This window comes from Podarcis gaigeae (assembly GCF_964106915.1).
Source record: "Podarcis gaigeae genome assembly, chromosome: 1".
Lineage (NCBI taxonomy): Eukaryota > Metazoa > Chordata > Lepidosauria > Squamata > Lacertidae > Podarcis > Podarcis gaigeae.
In genome coordinates this window covers 64,603,679-64,627,409 of record NC_139678.1, presented here as the reverse complement: position 1 = coordinate 64,627,409, position 23,731 = coordinate 64,603,679, and the positions used below count along the sequence as shown (strand labels likewise).

General features: G+C 40.0%; 1 protein-coding gene across 8 annotated transcripts in view; it reads left to right on the top strand.

Annotated features, from left to right (window-relative positions):
• The window catches only part of DCDC1 (doublecortin domain containing 1), a 267,210-nt gene that overhangs the window by 40,086 nt on the left and 203,393 nt on the right, over window positions 1-23,731 (top strand). For all 8 annotated transcript variants that reach the window (XR_014566754.1, XM_083748746.1, XM_083748748.1 and 5 more), the window contains exons 6-8: window positions 3,048-3,253; window positions 4,806-4,899; window positions 15,831-15,997. Coding sequence is in view for 7 of the 8 variants with exons in the window: in XM_083748746.1 (XP_083604872.1) it covers window positions 3,048-3,253; window positions 4,806-4,899; window positions 15,831-15,997 (467 nt within the window). In the remaining variant the exon portion in view is untranslated. The remainder of the gene's footprint in view (window positions 1-3,047; window positions 3,254-4,805; window positions 4,900-15,830; window positions 15,998-23,731) is intronic.

Here is a 23,731-nt window from a genome sequence, read left to right as displayed (position 1 = left end):
GACTATCCCAACCAAGCTTTCTTCAGCACCTTGGGTGTTCATGTTGGCCAGGCAATAGCAGCAGCACTGGTTGAAAAGCCCTTGACTCTTGAGGCAGTTGATGAGAGACACCAGCTCAGGTTTAGTTATTCTGGTACTCAAAGAAGCCCTAGGGAGCTTCAGTGGCAGTGTTGATGGCAACAGTGGGAGAGGCACTGCTGCAGAGGGTGGCCAACTCTGCTGCAGGAAATAATGATGGTGGCAGTACCTACCGCAGCAGCTGGGATACTGAGCAGCAATGAAAACAAATGGATTCAGCTTCATCCTTTAGCGTTTTGCGCAAATTCCTTTGCAACACTTCAGTTTAAAGAAAGAGCTGCATGTCTGAAATGTATAGAAAAATATGGAAGAAACAGAGTATAACAATGCAAATTTCAAGATTAAAAAATGCAGGTGCCTTTTGTAACTCTAAAATATATCAGCCCTAGTGGAGGAGCCTGTTGTCTTTGTCCATGAAGTTTTCTTGGTAGGGATACTGGAGTGGCTTGCCGGTTCCTGCTCCAGTATGGACTGCAGTATTGGACTGCAAGAAGATCAAGCCTCTCCATTCTTAAGGAACTCAGCCCTGAGTGCTCACTGGAAGGACAGATCCTGAAGCTGAGACTCCAATACTTTGGCCACCTCATGAGAAGAGAAGACTCCCTGGAAAAGACCCTGATGTTGGGAAAGATTGAGGGCACAAGGAGAAGGGGACGACAGAGGACGAGATGGTTGGACAGTGTTCTTGAAGCTACAAACATGAGTCTGACCAAACTGCAGGAGGCAGTGGAAGACAGGAGTGCCTGGTGTGCTCTGGTCCATGGGGTCACAAAGAGTCAGACATGACTAAACGACTAAACAACAACAAGTGGAGGAGCCAGTGACCAGTGATATACATTCAACAAGATGTGAACAAAAAACCCAACCCAACCTCAAGTCTAACTTAAAGTAGTAGTACCAGTTAATAACCTAGGAGGGGCTGGTGAAACCGACCCTTGCTGAGGATGCAGTCAGAGGGGGGCACAAACATCACCTATCGGATGATGGAGTATATGACATTTTTGTGTGTGGCGATGCGCCACTGCTTTTGTGGCAAAATCACGGTAGAAGCTTTGCATCATTCTCACACTGCAATACAAAGGCGTGCTTTTGTTTTGTTTTGCCTTTCCTCCTTACCTTGCCCTCACTCAGAATGCTTCAAGTACTTGGGCCATGTAAAATGTTGTAACTTCTAATGTGGCTATTGTGGAAAAGTGATTGTGGGTGTGGGTGGGTGGGTCTGCTGATACCGCTTCTTGCCAAGGGTTCAAGGGACCCTAGGTACTCCTCTGCTCCACTTGCTTTCCAAAGGCCTTAGTCATGTTTTATGTTAGCTGGATCAGGACCACAGGATGCTATGAAAGCTTTTAAAATGTCACAATCATATTTTAGCCCTAGCTAAAAGATATAACGAAATTTATGCATTTAAATCAACTGGGGGAAAAATCACTTGAGCCATCCTAAAAATGGTTTGTCTATCTTAACTGAAAGTATGATTGCTTATTTTACCGTATAAGTTGTTCCTATCCTTCTCCATGTACATTAAATTCACATTTATTTGCTGCAGCTTAATGTTACTGTTGAATAACTATTGTGCCTTTACGTGTGTGTTGTATGTGGAAAGATTTAATATCTAGCGCATCGTAGCAACAAAGGGAGTGCTTTGAGATGAGTATATTAAAACTCACTCAATTTCCACTCCCTTTTTGACAACTACAGTTTTACCATTTTAGATTTTTTGGACTTTGTTATTGCTTTGAAGATGAAAATGCACCCTGGAAACAGCAAATTGTTATATCCATTTGTGCAACAACCTTTTACCTCCCATGCCCAGCTCCAAAATCTACTCCAGAGGGTCTTTACTTCCCAGAGAATCTGTGTGTTCCTATTAGAACTGAATAAAGTAACTATTCATTTTTGGTCATGGACCTAGTGAGGCTTATCAAGTTACATTTTCAGAATTCTTCTGTACCCTTGTACCTTGGATCCCAAGCGCCTTGCGAGTTGAACATTTTGACTCCCGAACGCCGCAAACCCAGAAGTGAGTGTTGCGGTTTGTGAACGTTCTTTGGAACCCAAACATCCGATGGGGCTTCCGGTGCTTCCGATTGGTTTCAGGAGCTTCCTGCAGCCAATCAGAAGCCGTGCTTGGGTTTTCGAACGTTTTGGAAGTCGAATGGACTTCCGGAATGGACTCCGTTCAACTTCCAAGGTACGACTGTATTCCATTTTAAATCTGTAAGACTTGGGGGCAAGAACAATAGCATGCCCACTTTTGTTCTCTCCTACCTCACCCAACTTGATAAAAGGTGTTGAAATATTGTGGCTTTTTCAGCATAGTGTGTTTTGGAAAGCAGTGAGCCAAACTCCTGGGATTCTCCCCACACTATTCTTATTATTTAGATTTGTATCCCAACTTTTAGCCAGATTGGTTCCCAAAATAATTGGTTAAGAGTTAAATACGTAACTACTATTTCAAATCCTAGATTTTCTGTGATGTTATGTAGGTCATTCAGACTTATAGAGGAGAATTAGGAAGTGAACTGTTAAATGGATCATTTGTGAGATACATTGTGCAGTGTGAACCAAAGCAAATGCAGATTAAGAACCAGAGACAAGAACCTTTGCTTTTATGAAGCAAAGGTGATGAAAAGCATTTATTTTTGTAGATGGAGAAGTAAAATGTTCCTCTCTGATCAGTTACAGAGGCATGCTAAGGTGAATTTTAATTATGACTAAATTGTGGTATTACTCTTTCATACCCTGAACATCTGTTCCCTTCAGGAATGATGATTTATGCAGGCTATCAGTAGAGACAGCTTGCTACAGCTTATGTCACGGTTTGTGGGAAGATGGGGTCGTATTTCCAAAAATATCAGCTTTTATATGGATACCAGCCAGTGTGTTATTAAGGTAATAGGGGAAAGGGAGCACGATGTGTTCGCTTTTAATTCTGAAGCCAAATATTGACTTTACCTTTTCCCTTCCAGACCATCTGTTGTTAACGAAGAAGGCAACTTGGACACTGAATGGCCTAGTCTTTCCTAAAGGTATCAAGAGGAGAGAAACCAAGCCTGTACTATCCACATGTATGAAGACACTTACAGAGAAGCCCACTGTCAGATTTTTGGTGTTTAAGAACTGTATGGGGCAGGATGGTTATGAAATATCATCTCCCCCAGACCAGAATGAAAAGGTAAGCTTCCATGTGGCAGAGCACAAATATGTGAAAAACATCATTCCCCTAATGCTCTTATATTACTTATTTATCCATTTTTCTTATATGATTGCAACAGAGATTCAGCAGCAGATTTTATTTTAAAAAATATACCCACACCCAGTTCACTGGACTGATGTTATTATGCACTGCATTTATTGTTTTTGTTTTAATTAGGCCATTATCTTCCATTGTTCTACTTTGGAATTGCACCCATTCATGTCCATGTAACCACTTCAAAAAAGACACAGCAATTCAAAATGCAGAACATCATGGTGGCTTTTTTTTTACTGCCTTGGTATACTTATGATGTCCATGGGATAGAAAAGATGAATAAATTTGTATCGGTCAAGTTATAGAGCTTTGCAAAGACTTTATAGTACATATGCTTGGTTTTTTTTAATTTGTGTGGAAAAAAGAAAAACAAGAAGGTAAAGAAACTTGAAGGAATTACATGATATGGAGAACAGCAGAAAGGGAATGGAGAATGGAGATTTAAAGAAAGTAGAAATGGCAGCTTCTTAGGTCTTGCCTGGTGCAAAATGAGAGAGGTAGAACAAAACAAAAACCTAAAACTTTGTGTCTTTTTGCTTAATCAAGTTTGCTTCCTTTTTATACTCTTTCCCCTAAGCAAAATATTAGGGTAGGGATGAACAATATGTTTTCATGAAAGAAATAAGATTCTATTGCAAGGACCCCAAAGTTACCACTTTCCGTATTCTTCTCTTCCTTGGCCTGACATTTTTCTTAGTTATTGCAACTGACGTTTGGTAATATGGTCCCTTATAGCAATATTTGGGGGATCACATAGAAAGGGAGACAAAACAGTTTGCTTATTCAGAACGAGAGCAGTACAGTGTGGGAAAAATTGGCCTCTCTGTCTCAGGGCTCTTCCAGACTTTTGCCTGACCCATATTTTGATTGTATTGTATCTTGATTAATTTCCTCAGGTCTGGGAGCCTTTCTTGTTCTAGGGCTGTACCTTGTCAAAATCCAATCTTATCCACTGAATCAGATCTTATCAGATGTGTGGAACATCTGAAGAGAGCTTTTGCTTAACTGAGCTTCAGTTCCGTGGGTAAGATTGGGTTTTCACAAGGCACAGCTATGGACCAATGAGAAAAGTTCTCAGACCCAAGGTAATTACTAAGTGCACAGTATGATCAAAATACAGGTCATGCAAAAGTGTGAAAGAACCTTTAGTTGGCTTTGGCTGATTGGCCAATGAACATTGTGACTTCTACACACTATGTGTGTAGAACTATTCTACACTATGTGATCGCTGATAGGTTGGTATCACTTGAGGAATGTGGAATCAGCAGAAGAAATAAGTAGAAAGAGGGAACCTTAGTTGTGAACTGCCACAAATAAAGGTAGAATTAAGGGCACATGGCAGCCCCTACAAAATAATTACTTTCTCCCTAGAAAACAAACTGTGTAACCATACAGTGTTGACAAAATATTTTTTATTCTTTCAAAAAAATCTTTTAAAGTTTTCCATATTTAGTGAAACTATTTTTACTTTGTGAAGTTTTTAGATGCTTGTACCATGAGACTGAACCTTGTTTCACCAGCAAAGTATATGTATAATATGCATGGAGAAAAAATTGAAGATCTCTTGAGTGGTAAGTAGAAATTACTATACATTTTGTAGTTTTTTATTACTATAAATGAATGCCATGCATCAGATACTGTGGGGGGGGGGGAGGAAGGCAATTGGAATTACTGCCTTATATTTCAAAAGCAGGCATATGTATATTTATCAATATGAACTTAGTATCGAGAATTATTATTCCACTATCCTAAAAAAGAAGAGAGAATTCATATGTGAAAGTCTCACCCTCTTTGATAATCCATAGCATCTGGTTGCAGCCTTTTGTGTTTCAGTTTTGATTTTAGCCTGGCATTTTAAGCTTGCTATGAACTGACATTTGTGGCTACTTCTTAAGGCCAGGAAAATAGTTTTGAGTCAGGGTACCTGATGAGGACCTAAGCAGAACCCTACCAGATCAGACTGAAGGTCCACCTAGTCTCGAATCCTGATCTCTGTGACCAAACAGATGCATTGGGAAGGTGTGCAAACAGGACATGGGATCGATGGCACTCGCCCCATTCATCTTCCTCAGCAATTGGTATTCAGAGGCATTCTACCTGCAGTACTGGAGGCAGTGGTCAGCTGTCATGACTATTAGACATTGATGGCCTTATCCTCCATGAATTTGTCTAATCCCCTTTTAAATCTCTCCAAGTTGGTGGCTATCACTACATTTTGCGGTAGTGAATTCCATAGTTTCACCCTCTATTCTGAAGAAGTATTTCCTTTTGTCATTCTGTGTTCAGCATCATTGGATGACTATGGGTTCTAGTAATATAAGAGAGGAATAAAACCCTATATCCATTTTACCCACACCATGCATAGCTTTTTCACACCTATCATGTTCTCCAGCTATAGTAACTTTTCCTCATAGGGGAGCTGATCCAGCCCCTTACTCACTTTGATTGTTTCCCCCCCCCCCCGTCCCCTTTTCCAGCTCTACAATATTCTTTTGGGTTTGCAGCAGCCAGATTGGTGTTGGCAGCTTGGTTTTGCCTTCCTTGCAGCCAGAAGGCTGCAATTTGTGGCTGGTCTTGCTGGACAAGCCAAAACTTCTGGTTCCTGCACCCTACCTATCCTTCTTGTCCCTGATCTCATACTGTGACTCCATATGAGGTCATGGACAATCTATGTTCTTCTTTCCAGGTCCAGTTTGTATGGGGTGTATGTGAAGCCTGCAATTGCACTGGCCTTTAGAAGAGCTTGGCAACCCCATGCTACTGCAGGGACAATTCTCATCTTCCTCTCCAGTGCCAAACCTAGAGCTGAGACCGGGAAGGCTGGAGTCTAGTTTTGTATGCCAATGCCTTCCATGCACCTTGGCAGCCCATTGCTGAAACACCAGACTGAGCCTACATCTTTGGCTCAGAACTGGAAAGGGGGCAAAGATCTTACCCATGGGTAGGCAAACTAAGGCCCGGGGGCCAGATCCGGCCCAATCACCTTCTAAATCTGGCCTGCGGACGGTCCGGGAATCAGTGTGTTTTTACATGAGTAGAATGTGTCCTTTTATTTAAAATGCATCTCTGGGTTATTTCTGGGTTATTTCTGGTGCCTGCCTGGTGTTTTTACATGAGTAGAGTATGTGCTTTTATTTAAAATCCACCTCTGGATTATTTGTGAGGCATAGAAATTTGTTCTCTCCCTCCCCCCAAAAAATATAGTCCAGCCCCCAACAAGGTCTGAGCGACAGTGGACCGGCCCCCTGCTGAAAAAGTTTGCTGACTCCTGATCTTACCCATTGCTGTGGTACATTTCTGAGCTCATTGCATAAAAATGTTTTTGTCTATGCAAATCTATCCAGACATGTAATTTTATTACATATATTTGTGTTTGTTTGATTTTTTAAAAAAACCCTGATGTTTTTATCTATATTTTGGTAATGTTATTGCTATTTTAATGAATGTTTGATACCATTTTATGTAAACTGCTTAGACTTTGTTATTGAACAGTATATAAACCATGCTAAATAAACAAATACATTTTATTCTAAGGTGCAAAAATAGAATGTATAGCTATCTAGCTTCTAGCAGTCATACTTAACTGAGGAAGTTGATCATGTTTTACTTTAATTTAACAGAGATTAATTATGCATGGCTGTTTGTCACAAAGCCGTGGAAACAATGAGTAGTTTGGGATACACATTCTTTTTCAAGTCTTCAGAAGCTATTGGTGCTCATTGTTGTTTCATTACTAAATGCAATCGCTTTTGGTTATTTGCTTTTACCTTTCTTGATTCCGCACATTACTCTTTGAGTAATACCTTAACATGTTGCAGTAGCCAGCCACCAGCTAAAAATGTCACTAGTTGAAAGCATACCTAAGGCTAGCATAACAAATTTATTTGCTTTGAGGCTTAAATAATGGTGACAGAGTTGTTTCAAAGTTATAGTGCTGAATGATACTTTTATTGCCGGAGTTCTTCAAATATTTTGATAATACAAGGAGTGAAAAAGAATTGAATAATAAAGTTGAACACTATTTTTGTTTGTATAGAGAAATATGTATAAATATCCTTTCTACTTTGACCTGTGTAGACTTTTTCTATAACATTGTATGTACAGTGATAGAAGTAGGAAAGAGGCATAAAGTCTATTGGAAAACTACCAAATGTCCCCTGCAAATGGGCCCTATTCAGAATCAGTAAGCGTATGATGAGTGATTTGGTTTTGAATATCGCCTTTAGATTCCATGCTGTTACAAGGCCAGCCCCGAACATGGCAACTCTTATTTCCACACACAGTACCTCTTCACTCTCAATTTAACCCAAAAATCTGATGAACCCATTACTCCATACTTGATTTCATGGAACAAGGAGTAGATATAGTTACAAATGATCAATCACAAGCCGCGAACCAAAGCAGCAAGGCATTAACAATTCACACCATTTTGGTCCACTTGCTCAAGCAGAAGATGTGGCAGCATATTTAATACACAGCGACTTCACTCAGTTTTAGAAAAGACATGACTCATGTTGCATTTTAGAAATGAAGGAATTTTATAGGATTTCATGCTCGCTACCCATTTGGGTGTCAGAGTTCACGAACATCTAAACAATTAACGTAACCAGGTACTCTGTAAAGGCCACAAGGGACGAGTATCTAAATTAAATGTTACTCAAGTAAAGTAAAAAATGACCCAAGAAACGTTTCATCCCCAATAAAGCCATGTTCTGTTAGATTGCATTATACAAATCAGCATCTTGTTCTGCAGTATTGTAACACTGTAGACCCCACAGGCATATGCCGTCAATTTAATGGGATCAGTGAAGAAGCAAGGCAGCTGTGAAAGATTGCTTTAAGTACAGCAATCGTGTGCTTGTCATTCTGCTCAATAGTGGAAAAATCCAAATTCGGGTAGGCATCAGTATTTAAGAGAGTGAATGCTAAAGCATCTCTCATAAGTACCTTGGGGACAATAAGATTTGACATATAACACATAAACAAAAGTACACAACAGCTGTTAGATTAGTTTTGTTTGAGTAAAATACGTCAGGATCATTTAAACATAGCATGTGTTCCCTCCATCACTCAGGCTGAGTCTGCAGACCACACTTTTGAATATTGTACACCAAGGGCTGTGAGTCCCACAGTTGCATCACCATTACCAAAACAGTATGGGGAAAAAATCATCCACCTAATTGTATGCTTGATTAAAAACTCCCACCAGTCACACAAAGAACAAAATATTCTTTAAAAAAATCATTTAAATCTATTTGATGAAGGCGGTGGAAACCAAATGTTTATTTAAGTTTTGATTGAATGCCCTACATGGATTTTTAAGATGCTATTTCAACATTATTATTATTTATCCAGGCTTTTGTTTTGAAACACATTTCTTATTAATTTTTTCTACTATTGCCCATAAGAGCACCCTGAGATATAAGTTACATTAAGAGGGCTGAAAAAGATAAACTTGGTGGTATCTGGCAGCTACTTCAAATATGTGACGTAGGGGGCCCAAAAAAGAGACTAACAAGAATAAGAGAGTGGTAACCTGGTAGAAGGGTGATTATAATTCTTATACTGTAGTTTTTAATCTGTTGTTGTTTAATCGTCTTAGTCATTCCGACTCTCCATGACCCCATCAACCAGAGCATGCCTTGGAAACTCTCACTTTCTTCTCTAAGCTTCTCCTTTTTTATGTCCATGGAGTTTTTGTGGCAAAATACTGGAGTGGTTTGCCGGTTCCTTCTCCAGGTGGATCACATTTAGTCTAAACACTCGGCTATGACCTGTCCGTCTTAGGTGGCCCTGCACGGCATAGCTCATAGCTTCTCGGAGTTATTCAAGCCCCTTCGCTACGGCAAGGCAGTGATCCATGAAGGGGAGTTTTTAAGCTAGATACGTACAAAATAACTCAAATAGTTCTTAAGTAAGGCTGAAAGGTTTTCACTGTATGGCAATAGGCCATAGCATCTGAAGTTGCTTTCTTCCAGTGTGTGATATAGCAGAAGTATCAGGTCAGCACCATTTTCCCTTTTCACAAAGAGGTCATGAGCCCCGCAATCCCAACTGGCTCAGGGCTGGGTTGGCAGTTGCTCTCAGAGCAGGAAGAAGAGGGGAGGGTATGGAGGACACCATTGACAGGGAGACGCCCGAGGTGATGTCAGCTCTGCTTCTTTGCCTTTAGAGGCTGGGAAGCTCCCTGTCCCGTCCCACCCATGAATTGGAGAGATTCCCTAGCAATGGAGGAGAGCATTGGACAGTCAGGAGGTGAGGAGCCAGTAGGGCTGACCCCCATCACATCACCAATGGGAGGGAGAGCCACATCCCTTGAAGAAGCATGCGCTTCCAGCATGTAGAGAGAAAAGAGTCTTTTGAGTGAGCTTTAATCCAGTCTCTGATGCTGTTCTGAACTCTCTAATAGTGTTTTTGGCAATTTATATCTATATCCTGACCTGAACCATTCTAAGCCTTGACTGAAGCTTTCTTGCTTTGTTGCATGTAAGAGCCTCTGTCATAGCATATGGGATGGGAGTTTTGACAACTATTATGCAATGCTTTGTGTGTTTAGCTCCTCTGGTACAACAGGACTTGCATTTCCTCCCCTCTGTCCACATTTCCAAAATCTGTCCCTGATGGTCCCTCAACCCCCTGCAGCTGATTTTGTGGGAGAAAGTGTTGTTGCATGCATGGAAGTCCACTGAAGCAGTAGGCTAACGCCTGGATAATGGTCACAGTGTGTGTCTGGCTCCCCCCCCCCACCTCCAGTCTCATAATTCAAAATAGTACTTTTCCTTATTTGAATTTTAGTTGAGGAAATGAGATGGATTGTATTGGCTTTTATTCCCTTTGATTAAACATGCTGTGGATCAACTTGTCTTTTTAGAGACAATTATTTTTCTTCTTAAATAGAAAAATTCCTGAGAGTTCCCAGAACCTTCAAAACACGCCCCATGTAAAATGGACTTTCTTCTCAAAACCAGATGTAGCCCTCTTTCTATTTATAGAGTATACCTTTTCATATATTTCTTGTCATATAGCAATGTATTTATACATTTGCATTTTCCTACTTTTCTAAAATGGTTACAAACCAATTTATTGTTTAAACCTGCTTTCCTCATCAGAACAATAACTGGTTTGTGCTTTAAAAGCACAGTCTTGATAGTTCCCATAAATGAGGGTGATTTTTCCAATGCACTTTCACTACTAATGTCAACATTCCCACATCAATTTAATCTTTCATTGGGGACTGTTAAAATGTTAAGAACACAAAAGAGCTTGCTGGATCATGTCATTGGCCCATCTAGTTCAGCATCTTGTTCTCACAGTGACCAATCAGGTGTCTATGGGAAACACACAAGCAAGACCTGAGTTCAGCAGTACTCCTGCAGCTTCTAGCAACTGCTATTCAGAAGTATCCTGCCTCCGACAGAGAAGGTAGAGTGTTATTTGGTCTTAGAATTCTATCTTGGTTCAGGTCAGGAGTGGATCTTGGGCTTAATGCATTCCAGTTCCAAGCACTTCAGGTAGAAGCTAACTAATGAACTGGGAGGATCCTGTATTTATTTGAACATTTCTTACTGGTAAAAAAGAACCTTCCCATATTTATATAAATGCTCGAAAGGAAGGCTGTTTCACATGGTAAGCCAGAATTTCACAGATCACTTGTAACCTTCATCCTGTGCAAAGCAGACAAGGAGAGACCAGATGCGTTTGAAGTTACCTATCTGCCTCCCAGTAGAATCCCTGAATTAGAACAGTATTTGAACAGTTTTGTGCATGTTTTGGGGGGAAAGTGTGAGCATGTGAGGTCAGTCAGACAGTAAGTGATAACTTTCAGCTGCTCTGACCCAAATATGATTTGGCACTGTAGCACTTTCACTTAAGATAACTTTGTCCAATAGACTTGAATGGATAGTTTACACCTAGTATTCTGAGTTGTGATATATGTATCACACTTTTTGATACAATATCAGGTGATTTAAATTTTGAAAGTTATAAAAATGTTCAGGGTGATTTACAAAATTAAAAGAATAAATCAATAAAGTATGATTTATAACATACCGTAAATATAAAACAGAAATAGAATGATAAAACATAATTGATAAAAACAGGAATAAAGCAGCAGGGGTTTAAAAGATCTTGAAAAATATGGCTCTAAAATGACTTCAGAGTAATCTGGTAACCCTATTCCACAGATGGGGTCCCACAAGAGAAGGGCCTCTCTTCAGTTGCCTCACTCATAGGAAGCTACTGATAAAATCCTCATTGCCTGAGCCAAATTGATGTGAACATAATGGTCCTTCAGGTATTTGGGTCTCAAGCCACATAGGGCTTCAAGTTAAACACTAGTATTTTAAATCATGCTTGGAAATTAACCAGGAATCTTGTTGGCATCCATCTGTTTCAGGAGACAATGGAGGAGTGTGCCTTTGGGGGTGAGGTCAAGCAGTTGGAAGGTTGTAGCACCTGTTGTAGCTGTAGAGACCGAGGTGGGAGAGACACATTTTGTTGCAGCTGGGACCGATGAATGCATCCACTTGTGCTGCTGCAGAAGCACCCATGGCATGACCTTTCTGTCTTCAGGCACAGGAGGGACATCCAGCGTTTCCAAGACAAACAGAGTCTGGATACTGTTGACTATGTCAGAGTCCACTTTTTGCTGCGAGTACCGTTCTGGATAGTACTCTGCCCATTGCTTTGTTGCTGTGGTCTGTGATGATCTCTCCCAAAAAGGTTTTCAGTGGTGCATTCTGCTGGGCCTCACTTGCCTTTATCACTTGCCTTTCTCTATGTAGCAAGAGTCTTTTTGCAGGGCGCACACTTGTAGTTGAAGAGAGGCTCACACTTTGCAGCAACAGCAGGTTTCATGTCTTTTATGCAGGCCTCAAACCACTCAGGGATCTGTTGCTCTCTTTTGCCATAGGAGGACCTGGCTGTGTTGTATGTAGAGTGCCTATTGGATGTGGTTCCACCTTGCTTCCACACTATCTTTGGAGCAGTTCAGTAGAGCTTGTTTAACAGAATCAGAGAAGCGTTCACAAAGTTCAGCTCCGACTATTTGTGCTTTATGCTTTGTACTATGGGCCTTCTTTGGCTGGAGATGGATCTTGCTCACTACCAATGAGTGATCCATGTCACAGTCGGCACAGAAATCAGTGGTGTGGTTTAAGTTCAGGCATGGTCTTCTCAACACCCAACAGGGATCACAGCAAATTTGAGAGGGAGCTGATCAGCACTGGCTGCTGCCCACACAAGTTAAAAGGGAAGCATTGGGGTGGGTGGCAGCGTCTCAGGGAGAACTAGAGGGAGTGGGTGGCCACACCAATAAGTGCTTGGGGAAAATAAAGTGTTGATGGCTGTCATTGATATGTGGGTGTCATTTCTCCATTGGCTGTGTGGCGATCACACAGGGTCCCCGGACGTTTGACAGTCTATTGATCCCTGTGCCACCACTGTGCCCGCTTCCCCACTGCCACCAACCCGTTACTCTCGGGTACACACTGAGTCCAGACAGTTATTAAAATTGAACCAAATAAACAAGTTTATTTTATAAGCGTTAACAAGTTTATGGTTTCTCAGATAAAATTATTGTCAGTTTCTTAACTTTAGTTTCTTTACCGGCCTATACCTTCCTAATACCTTCTGACTAATTATCTCAACTGTTTGACTGACTCTTCTTAACAGATTCTCTCACTCTCTCACATCAGACTAACCCAACCCACAGACTTATCCTCTCTCTCTCTCTCTCTCTTCTCTAACTCCACACTGACTTCTTAACAACTCTAACTCCTCCCCTTGGGTTCCTATTGGTTAGTCATTTTACACTTAGTTAACCCTTTCCTTATGACATACCTAGGAGGACAAACGCCACAGGCTGCATCCCTCCAATTCTCTGCAGATAGGTGGCACACACAGCCGAAGCAGGTGGATTTCACCCAAACTCATTAAGTGATGAGCAGAGGGTTAAATTATGACCTGACTCCTGCAGAGACCAGGACTGAAGTATTTGCTCATCAACTCATGAGCAGAGAGTTTAGTCCTGCTGAGTGCTGCTTCATCAGTGCATTACCTCTGTGAAGAAGCACCCCCCCATTCAACTTGACATGTAGGTGGGATCACTCACTTGTCAGTCACCTGACTTCATTATGACATCAGATGATTGATATGTGAGTCCCCACCTGTCAAAGTTGGCCTGCAGGGGTGGGTGGGGGAAACTCAGCTGGAAAATTTTGTATCTTATACAGTTTGGACCACAGTCTCTCTACCTGTCCAATTGTGTGAATGTGTATATAATTACCCCCATTGGTTGCATTTTGGGATGCAATCTCCACCTCAGGTGTTCCTCTAAAACCCCCACCTAACAAACTGAAATTTCTCTGTTCTGCCCCATGGAAACGGTCAGTTGTTTTGTCTGGAAGAAAGCTCTGTCTCTCATATATGTGAGTATTGATAAGGTTCAGACCCACCTATAAGTGAGGTAGAGCAAGAAAAAACACTCACCCACACCCCGTCTGATCCCTATTTCCTCTTGTGTTTTTGTGCTTTGAACCTAACACAACACATCTGTTTTGAAGATCTGGCTTCTGGTTGGTTCCCTGCTGGCAAACATGGAGGCTTTTCTTCTAGTGACTTATTGCATGGTTCATGAAGCACACTGCCGGGTGTAGGAGTAAGAAGGAGGCAAGGAAGCACCTTTGGCCATTGGTGACTGGAGAGGTTGATTGTCTCATCTCACACCTCCCTGTCCCCACTCATAGTATCATGGGCCCCTCCCTGATAAAATGTTGCTTGTGGCCAGGGAGCATAAGTAAAAAGCAGTTAGTGACACAAAACAGGATTTCGGGGGGGGGGGGGCGAGTCCAGAATTACCACAAGATTATATTGCTTTTCTGTAATTTAGTCTTTAAACTTCTGAGGCTATTTATGGCAATAGAAAACTAGATCAAGACTAGTCACATGGTAAAGAATACTTAAGCAGAAGTAAGTAATCTAGAGTGCAGCCCCGCTCACTTAGAATTAAGGAACAATATGTGTGCAAGCATGTGCAGAGTGCTTTTCGCTTAACCCTCGAGAAACTGCAGTCTCCCCGACCCCACACATTTTTAGTGAAGAAGCAGGACTTATAAAGTGAAGACATTTCTGTCTCACGTGAGCACACTAAATGCCCAGCGCTTCTCTCTTTAGAAATAAGCATTGACCCTCACCTATTGCACAAAGGTTGTAACCACAGAATGCAGGTATTCTGTTCTCCTTCAAACAATCCATTCTTAGTCCCTCACCCTTTCCCTGCAGCAACCCTTCACAAAGCTAGATTCACCTCCCCCTTCCTGCCCTCTTCTAATTATAGGAAGACTCTCCTTCTCCCTCAGCCTCTGAGCTTAATTTGTGCCAAGGCTCACCAGGATTCAGTGTAGGAGTTCCCTGCTGAATCAGGTCAGCTGGAGGGCAAGCATCTGCATGGGGCAAACTGCATTTACAAAGAGGCCCTTCTGGGGGCAGCACCCTTTGGGGGCGGCTGTGGCTGCTGCGCACAGATCCTTCATTCCACTAAAATTCTGGGGAAATTCTTAAGTTTTATCAGAATGCGGGGGCTGGGCTGGGGTGGGATTCACCTACTGCTTTAATTTATCAGCACACAGGTTAATAAAGTGAAATAAGCTTTCTTCATATTCTGAAATCTGCTAGTATCTATGATGCAGAGCCAAGGGAGAAATAAGCATATTTTGGCTTCAGGATTTACTGATAATAATAAAGAGATTGTACCGCACAGTGTAGTTAAGATACCCATAGTTACTAGTGTAAAAACATTTGCCTACCGTCTGAAAAGTTTGGTCTGATTTTCAAACATATTTTAGGAAATGATGATAGAAGAGAAAGCATATGTTGTCACCCAGTTCCTTACATGCTACATACGTGTTGTCCTGCTTCTCACTTCCCCATCCACTTCAATTAAAAGAACAGCAATGCTATACTAAGCAGATTTATTTGCTTTGGAAGTTACTTGTTTTGAATGCAAATAATAAAAAAGATGATAGTAAAAAATTCTTTATAAAACTGTTTCTATTTTAGTAATTATCAGCGGTGTAAAATGCTTGATCTATAAGCATATACACTCATTGACAGGAAGCTATGCTCTGAAACAACATGGAGCTTGCAATTTTATCAGGACAATGCCAGTAGATTTCAGCAAGGTTGGTTCCAACTCATCTGTGATAAATGAGAAGATAAGGCAATCAGTGCACACCATGACACTCTGTGCAGCTAGTTAGACACACTTCAAAACTATTCAGGTGTGCTCACAAGGCTTATGAGTCTTACATGGGGGGTGTCTCAATATAAATACATCCTTCATGGTGGCCACTCGAAATGCAGGATCTGTTTTTCTAAGACTTAACCCAGGTCAGATATAAATAATAGATGTTAAGAGTTGTGGGTTTGGGGATGCATTTCAGACTGTGTGTTTCAGCTGGGTCAAAAGAATGCCTTTCTCCCCCTTTTCCTTCCCCTTGTGTAGTTCCTCTGCTGGACAAATGCCTGCAAAATTCCATCACACCTCTGCGAGGACCTCTTTGGGTCTCTAAGGGAGAAGGTTTCAGCCCCTCTGGAGCAAAGATATATATCCAAGGAGTACTGTTGGCCTTGCACCAGCGATTAAAGTCTGCTAAAAACTACTGTGATCAGGTGAGTTATCCCACATCTTTAAACAGCTGCTTTTTCTTTGATACGAAATGCACTAGTTGTAGTAAGGCTGTGATTGGCACTGTGTCATAAGGAAGGCTGTCATGTATTACATGAGCTCTTATATGCAATAGGTAGATGAAGTATTTCTCCTGTAATCTCAAAGCCAACAATAATGGAGTTAATTGTGTATGCCTTTCATTGTGTTGTATGCCTAATCTTTTTGTGCTGCACTTCTCCTTCTAAGGAAATTATATATAGCTATTTAGGATAGGGTCACTAATAGTGAAACATCTGCAGTTTCTCAGAATTCATTTCATTCCCCCCCCCCCCCCATGTAGAAATAACTAGAACTGAAATATAGTTAAGATATGTTAAATGTAAAGTCATGTAAACATAACATTTTTCTTAATGTTTTGTCATTTTCTTAATGTTTTACTTTGAGGAGCAGCCTTCAGCGATTTGCATGAGAAATTTGTTAGGCATCTAAAATACATTTACATTCTATATCCAGCACAGAGATTTATTTGTGTGTGTGTGTGTGTGTGTGTGTGTGTGTGTTTATAGATGAAATGTATTGAATGTAGTTAGTTTGGTCTGCACTGCACGCCAGTATTCTTTTTAACCTTTTGAAAATATGTTTTAATGCATATTAGTACAATTGACCTAAACTGAACAAATATTGTATGCCTTTTCAAAACTGTTAGTTTTAGTATAGTTTGCTTGTTATTTTTTTTAAGTGCTTGAAATGCTTGGCATGAAAAATTATCAGAGCAAGAATTAATATTGCATCTTAAACTGGGATTTACAAGATATATTGGGTCACATACTAAAAGATGAATGCATCATGCTCTCAGTCTTCATGAAGGGGGGGGGGAGGAAGCGGATGTCAGTCATGCTGTTTATACAGCACCTCCTGCTGTTAGGTTCATAAAGAGAAATGATCATTTACTTTGAAATAAACTGTTTTGTCCTGAGCTGATGGGGATCTACAACAAGTAATCAAGAATACAGAAGCCGGCAAAGGAGCCTTCTTTCAGCAAATGCTTGACCCATTTTAATACTGGTGGAGGGGGTGGGGGAGGAACTACACTTGATCCTTATTTGGTCCTTATTTTTAAAGTTTTTACTTCACCTGTAAAAGGCAGCTTTAATGCAAAACACAGAGAAGTAGAAATGGTCTACATCAGAAAGACATTCCTTTCTTTAATGAAAAATATCTCTCAAATGTAATCATGTAATTTTTTCTAGTAATCATAATTTTGCACCAAATTAATATAGAACAAAGGCCATCTACTATTCATAGTGCTTTGGGTTTTAAGAGTCATAAACTAGTAACACTAAAAGTTTGAGTTTGATTCAGAACCCTTTTTTTGCTTTTATAAAAGCGGATACCATTTTAAACTTATTTCAGTGTTTAGAAGTAAAAAAGAGAGGTAATATTAGGCACTTCTAAAATATGGAAGTTATACCCAGGTTAAGAATATTTGCTATGGCTATTGATCATAGTAAGTTACACTTAAAACAGTACAGTAAGAATAAATACAAATGAAGTCCCCTGTTTAGTAATGTTTGCCCTTTTCATGTAACTTAAGATTTTAACACTAGTATCTTAAATATTTCAAATACTTAAAATCACTTTATTTTGGTTAAGCATATTCTGAAATATTTCTGTTTCCCCCCCTTTTCCCTGTAATATGCAATTTTTAATAACCGAATGTGGCCCAAAGAACTTAGCACAACTCTTTCCACACTAAGCCTCCCTCTTCCAGCTCCAGTCAGTTGCATCTTGAAAAGCTACTAATTCTTAAAGGCCAGAGGACACTCTGCAGAAGCATTCAGTGTGGGCAACGGGCCACAGATGGCGTGGAAAATCATTCTCCCTGTGCACACTTGCAAGTGTTTTATGTTCTTGCACAGCCCTGTTTGGATCACAGGCCATTGTCAAGATTCGCTTGTACCTCTGTGTGCCCTCCATAGCTATGTCCCAATGCACAGCTGTAACCCATCTCTTCTTTAATGCATCAGCAGAAGGAACCAGACCAAGCATGCCACGCAGCTCACAGGCATGCCATGCAGCTGGGCCCTACTCTTCTGTTCTTGCCAGAAGGTTTTTGATTGTTCAGACTAGTTAGTCCACCCAATGAGGAATGTGGCTGTGCTGACATGTGTCATGTGAGTGCCTCATCAGCACTTGTACCGTATGTTTTTCTCACCTGTGATAAACTAGCACGCCAGGTCAAAAGGCTTTAGTGGCTATTGTTTTGCCTAGGCAAACTGTTTTGAGAGAGTGGCTTTTTTTTTTGATGATGCTGTATGTGCTCAGAGGAAGCTTGATTGTTTCTCAGCTCAGGTTTTACTCAGCTGTACCCTGCCTTTGTTTTCAGTTACCTTAACGTTATCCTTTTTAATTAAAAAGAAAGCATTTCAAATGTTGAAGAAATACCTTCCAGTTAATTTTGTTCCATTGGGGCATGCAGACGAAACCTGCGTAGCAGTAGGTATTTACGCTATTAACATATTCCTTCTGCTTTTCAGTCCATCTGAATTAACATGCACAACATACCACTTTCTCTGCAGGTCTACTTTACATGTCAGCAACAGTGGGTATGCTAGCAGTTTGTTGCATCTTGCCCTTTTAAGGTGCGGGGATCTGAGTCAAAATGTTCAGTTCACACGGGGACCATTTTCTGTCCCTGTGTCCATGTCATACAAAAGTGTGAATACTTTTTACAGGCCTTTTACTGAAAATGTTTAGGGTGGATTAAGGAAAAATGATACTTTTTGGAACTTACGACTTCTTGAAGACAAGAGAAAATGTCCCCCCCCAACATAAAAAATAAAAGTAGAAATACTATAATTACAGTAATATTTTGTATTCTAGAAGTCATACATTAAAATCACAATGTCCTGTGAGCATTTGGCTGAGACGTGTGATAAGTGATTTTCAGGAAGTGAATGCTTCCCTTAAAATCTATGAATGCTCCTGAGAATTTTAGATTTTTTTATTTATGTGGTGTATTTAGGTGCTAAAACAAGTGTGTGTTTAAACCTCTTGTTTTCTTGATTTGTGCACCTTAATTTAGACCTAAAAGATCACATCTTGTTTTCTGTATTTAACAGCAAATATGATAAAAGAGCTAATAACTTTGCTTTGACAGTGTGTATTTAAGTGCCTTTATTTCGAGCTGCAATTTCTGCAGGATGAAATTGTTCAAAGCTATGCTTGGAATATTAAAAATTCATTAGCAAGTGTGGAAATAGCATAAACATGCAAGCATGAAGTGCAGTTAACACTTCCAGTGAAGGGGCTGTCCTGTCTCATTAGCATTCTTGATATGTAGTTGTGCTGTTGGTGGGGGTGTTGAACAGGAATGTCATTGTGCTGAGCCCCAGTGTTTGGGGACAAACACTACTGTGGAAGGAACGTGTGAAAAGGCCATAGTGTGATCAGTGAATGAGGAAGGCTGTGCGTTCCCTGTGCTTCAAGCAGGGAAGCTGTCATTCACAATCCTAGCACAGCTAAACAGAGGCCAAAGAGAAGATTGAAATACCTTTTTAAATGATATTAATGATTCTTAAACATTTCTGTCCTTTAGGCTCACATAGTAAACAATTAGTCCTGTCTGTCACTAAGATCAGCAAGGCACAAAACATGGGTAAGGTGACACAAAGGGTAAGTGGTGGATCCAGTAAGAGATATTACCATAGCCATTTTGTTTCTCTTACTCCCTGGGATAAAAAATAGCAACCATTCTGCATGGTAAACTAATTCTCGTTCTGAGAGACAGAAAGATGTAGTATTGAGCTCTTCAGCTTTTTCCAACCCAATTACATAAATATTTTTGAATTATGTATTTTAGGTGTAGGCCAAGCAGTTTAAGAAAAAAGTTTTTAACAAACAAAAGAGAGAAATGTTTGTGTTAAGTGGCACTGTATATTATATCTTTAAAAGAAGGTGTAATATGCCAAAAATATTTTAATAATGAAATCAGCAAGCATTTTTTCCTTTTTTAATCATCACAATTTCCCCACTAAAAATAGTGCCAGGGTTTTATGTCGCCGCAGACCCTATTCATCATAAATGAAGCATTAAAGGAAATATGCTTCATAATTTGAATACAAATTATTTTGCTAGATGCATTATTTCATTCTTTAAACAGTTTCACAATATTCATTTTCAGCATCCTTTGTCATATAATTTGATAAGCAGTCCTGCTTGAGCTCAGAGGTTACTTTGGGGTGTTGTTGTTTTTAAACAAAATGTGCTTATTTGTGTCAAGAAAAAGTTAATACATTTGGCATTTTGTAACTTTGATTTACAGTTGCTGCACTTAAATACTAGTTTTTGTTAAACATGAATAGCAAATACTGCATAACTTTGTTTTTGTTTTTAATCTCCGAGTGTCCGTGGTCTAATACGTTACCCTTGGTATCGGATTTGTATAATAATAATAATAATAATAATAATAATAATAATAATAATAATAATAGAAGAGTCTGATGGTGGCATATAGTATTATACTAGAGAGTGTTATTTTTACATTATAAAGAGTTATAGTTACATCTTTTTATGGAGTTTTGCATAATAACTGTATTATGCTGAGATATTTAACTTAAATTAAATGTAGCATTTTTTTCAAAACTTTGCAAAGATGATGGAGTTCTACAGAGTTTTGTGTGGTGAATTATTGCTTTAAAATAAACTTAGAAAGCGGTTAAAGATGATGTTGTTACCTGTAACAAAAAGATTCCAGTGAAATATATGTTGCAGTTTATTACTGATTGTAAACTTCATAGTTTTGACTAATGTTTTTGAAAAATTGTCAGCACTTTAGACAAGCACAATATTGAAGTGCTGGTGTTATGATTTTTCTGTATACAGTAGAAATTTGGTAACAGGGCAACAACCTTTGGATCTCTGTGGTGTGGCCTGGGACAAAGAAGGCGGCTTTGCAGATTGATAAAAGAAACTTTTTTTTGTCAAAACAGTCAGACATACTAAACCTGTAACGTAGATTCTTATTAAAATATCATTAAAATTCTTTTTTTAAAAATTCTGAACTTGAAAATCCACTCAGTTTCTTTTATAGGTTTTGATAAGTGATTTTTAGCATGTTAAGTTGTGTTATGGATTTGAGCCGAGTTCCTATATTTTCATGCAACCAAGCTGCATTCTAGTTACTAGAAGTATTTTAAGAACCTTACACTTGTGTCTTTTCCAAAGTGTCATGCCTTGAGCAGGCCTAACATCAGTTAAATGAAGTGAAAATTGCATTCTTGTCTTGATAGAGATGAAAATGGATTTCTGGTCATGAAATAGATGTAGTTGTCACTTTTTAAAAAAGGTGTCAGCAGTTTGCTTCAGCGACTAAGGTGCCAATTCAGTATGACAGTAAACTTGTGATCTGAGCAATCAATAAAATGCTTCAATAACTTCTGCTTCATTACACTTATAATAAGAAGCTATAGATCTGTGGCACATAAAATGTTGATAAAGACTATGTGTGGGGACTGACTGTACTAGTCTGCCTTAGAAACACAGCAAGTGCAATGTTGCCATCTAGAGTTTGTGCATAGGCAATTATTCTAAGAGGAAAAGTATGATAATGGCAAGCCTTGATAGGGAAAACCCTGTTTATATGTTGTCAATGGTGCACATATATGTGGAACAGTTCCTCGCCGGGTCAGAAAATTGCCGAGATCATGGGGAAATCAAGCATCCCTTCTTTGAATAATGTGTGGCACATGCTTTCCCATCCACATTTTAATGGCCTTGAAATTAGTTTCAGTATGAAGGTATTTTCACTGTCACATGCTGTGATGAAAATGTAAGATATAAAGATTTTATTTAACCATTAAACAATAACCTTCAACTATCACAGAGAAAAACTGGAGAAAAACTCTCACAGTGCCAGCAATTTCATATAAGTGGTTCAGATTATGTCTAAATCTTCATTTTTTAAAATAAGTATTTTCCCTGGACATCTCCTAGTAGGGCTGGGAAAGACTTGTGTCTAAAACCATGGAGATTTGCTGCCGGTCCGTGTAGACAATACTGAGTTAGATGGACCAATGATCTGACTATGTATAAATCAACTTCCTATGTTCCTAAGGAAACAGAAATACACTTCTAGGTTGATACCTAACTATAATGGTTGGCTTGTGCAGCTGACATTTATTCGCACAAACAGGACTCCTGCTTCCTCTCCTCACCCTTGCAGCCCTCCCCCCCAAACTTCAAGAAGGCAACCCTCTAGAACAGAGTGGTGGGCTATTGCGGGGAGGGAGAAGAATGGGAAGTCATGTTGCTGGCACAACATTGGAGATCACTGTTTCTTTAAATATTTTAAGGGCATAAATGAGCCCTGTGGTAAGCTTATTTTCAGCACAATGTCCATTTTTACTTTTGCAAAGAATGATGAGTCACTTGATTGAAGTATGTTGTGGAAAATGCTTAACTAGCAGCAGGCCTAAAAACACTTGATCATGTGTAAAAGCCCATTGAATTCTTATTAAAGTATGCAAAGGATCTGGGCTTTTGTTCCATTTAGACCCCTTCCTTGTTGAGAAAGAGTGTTGGTGCTGACCTTTAAGGCCCTAAACAGCCTCGGTCCAGTATACCTGAAGGAGCGTCTCCACCCCATCGTTCTACCCGGACACTGAGGTCCAGCGCCAAGGGCCTTCTGGCGGTTCCCTCACTGCGAGAAGCCAAGTTACAGGGAACCAGGCAGAGGGCCTTCTTGGTAGTGGCACCCTCCCTGTGGAATGCCTTCCCACCAAATGTCAAAGAGAACAACAACTACCAGACTTTTAGAAGACATCTGAAGGCAGCCCTGTTTAGGGAAGCTTTTAATGTTTGATGTATTACGGTATTTTAATATTTTGTTGGAAGCCGCCCAGAGTGGCTGGGGAAGCCCAGCCAGATGGGTGGGGTATAAATAATAAATTATCATCATCATCAGTGTCAGAGAGATCCCCTATTTGCTTGATTTCCCAGCTATCCTATTCAGTTTACAAGTGGGCTTATATATGCTAAGTATGGAAGCACAGGCAGGAGAGTGTTTTCAGAAGTGCTCAATTTAGCTAACTTCACCTAGTGGGTGTGGCAAGTCTCAAATGGAAGATGCTCCTTGTGGAGAGATAGTGCAGTTGGAGGACCTGACTGTAAAGATTTTAGCCTTCTTGAAGATTATGTACTACATCACCAATTGGGAAAGGAAGAAAAGTTGAAGCACTGCACTAATAGATTCCTTCACAATACCCGTGGGAGAGAAAATAAACTCCTCAATAGCTAAAGTATGGACCTGCAAAGTTCTAGCTCAATGTCATGTGATTCCTTAGCATTGAACTTGCATTAGGTATGGATACAATGTTCTGTTTCTCCTTCCTGGGTGTTTGTGAAGGGAAGTAGCTCTTGTGTTGTTGCTGCTGCTGCTATTGTTAATAATAAATCATAAAAACACACCATTAAAACTACAGTATAAAATACCATATATGATACAATATAACACATTAAATTAGGCATATGTTTCCACTCCCTTGTGCTCCAAAGGCCTATCAGGACAAATAGACATTAAGCTGTTACCTGACAGAAAACAACAAGGGGCAGTCTGATCTCAATAGGGAGCAATGTTTTAGGTCTGAGGTGCCACTACTGAAAAGGCCAGAGCCCTGCTTCATGTAGTAACCCATGGGCTATTTTCACTGAGGGCAGTACTAGGAGAGCTTCTCCTA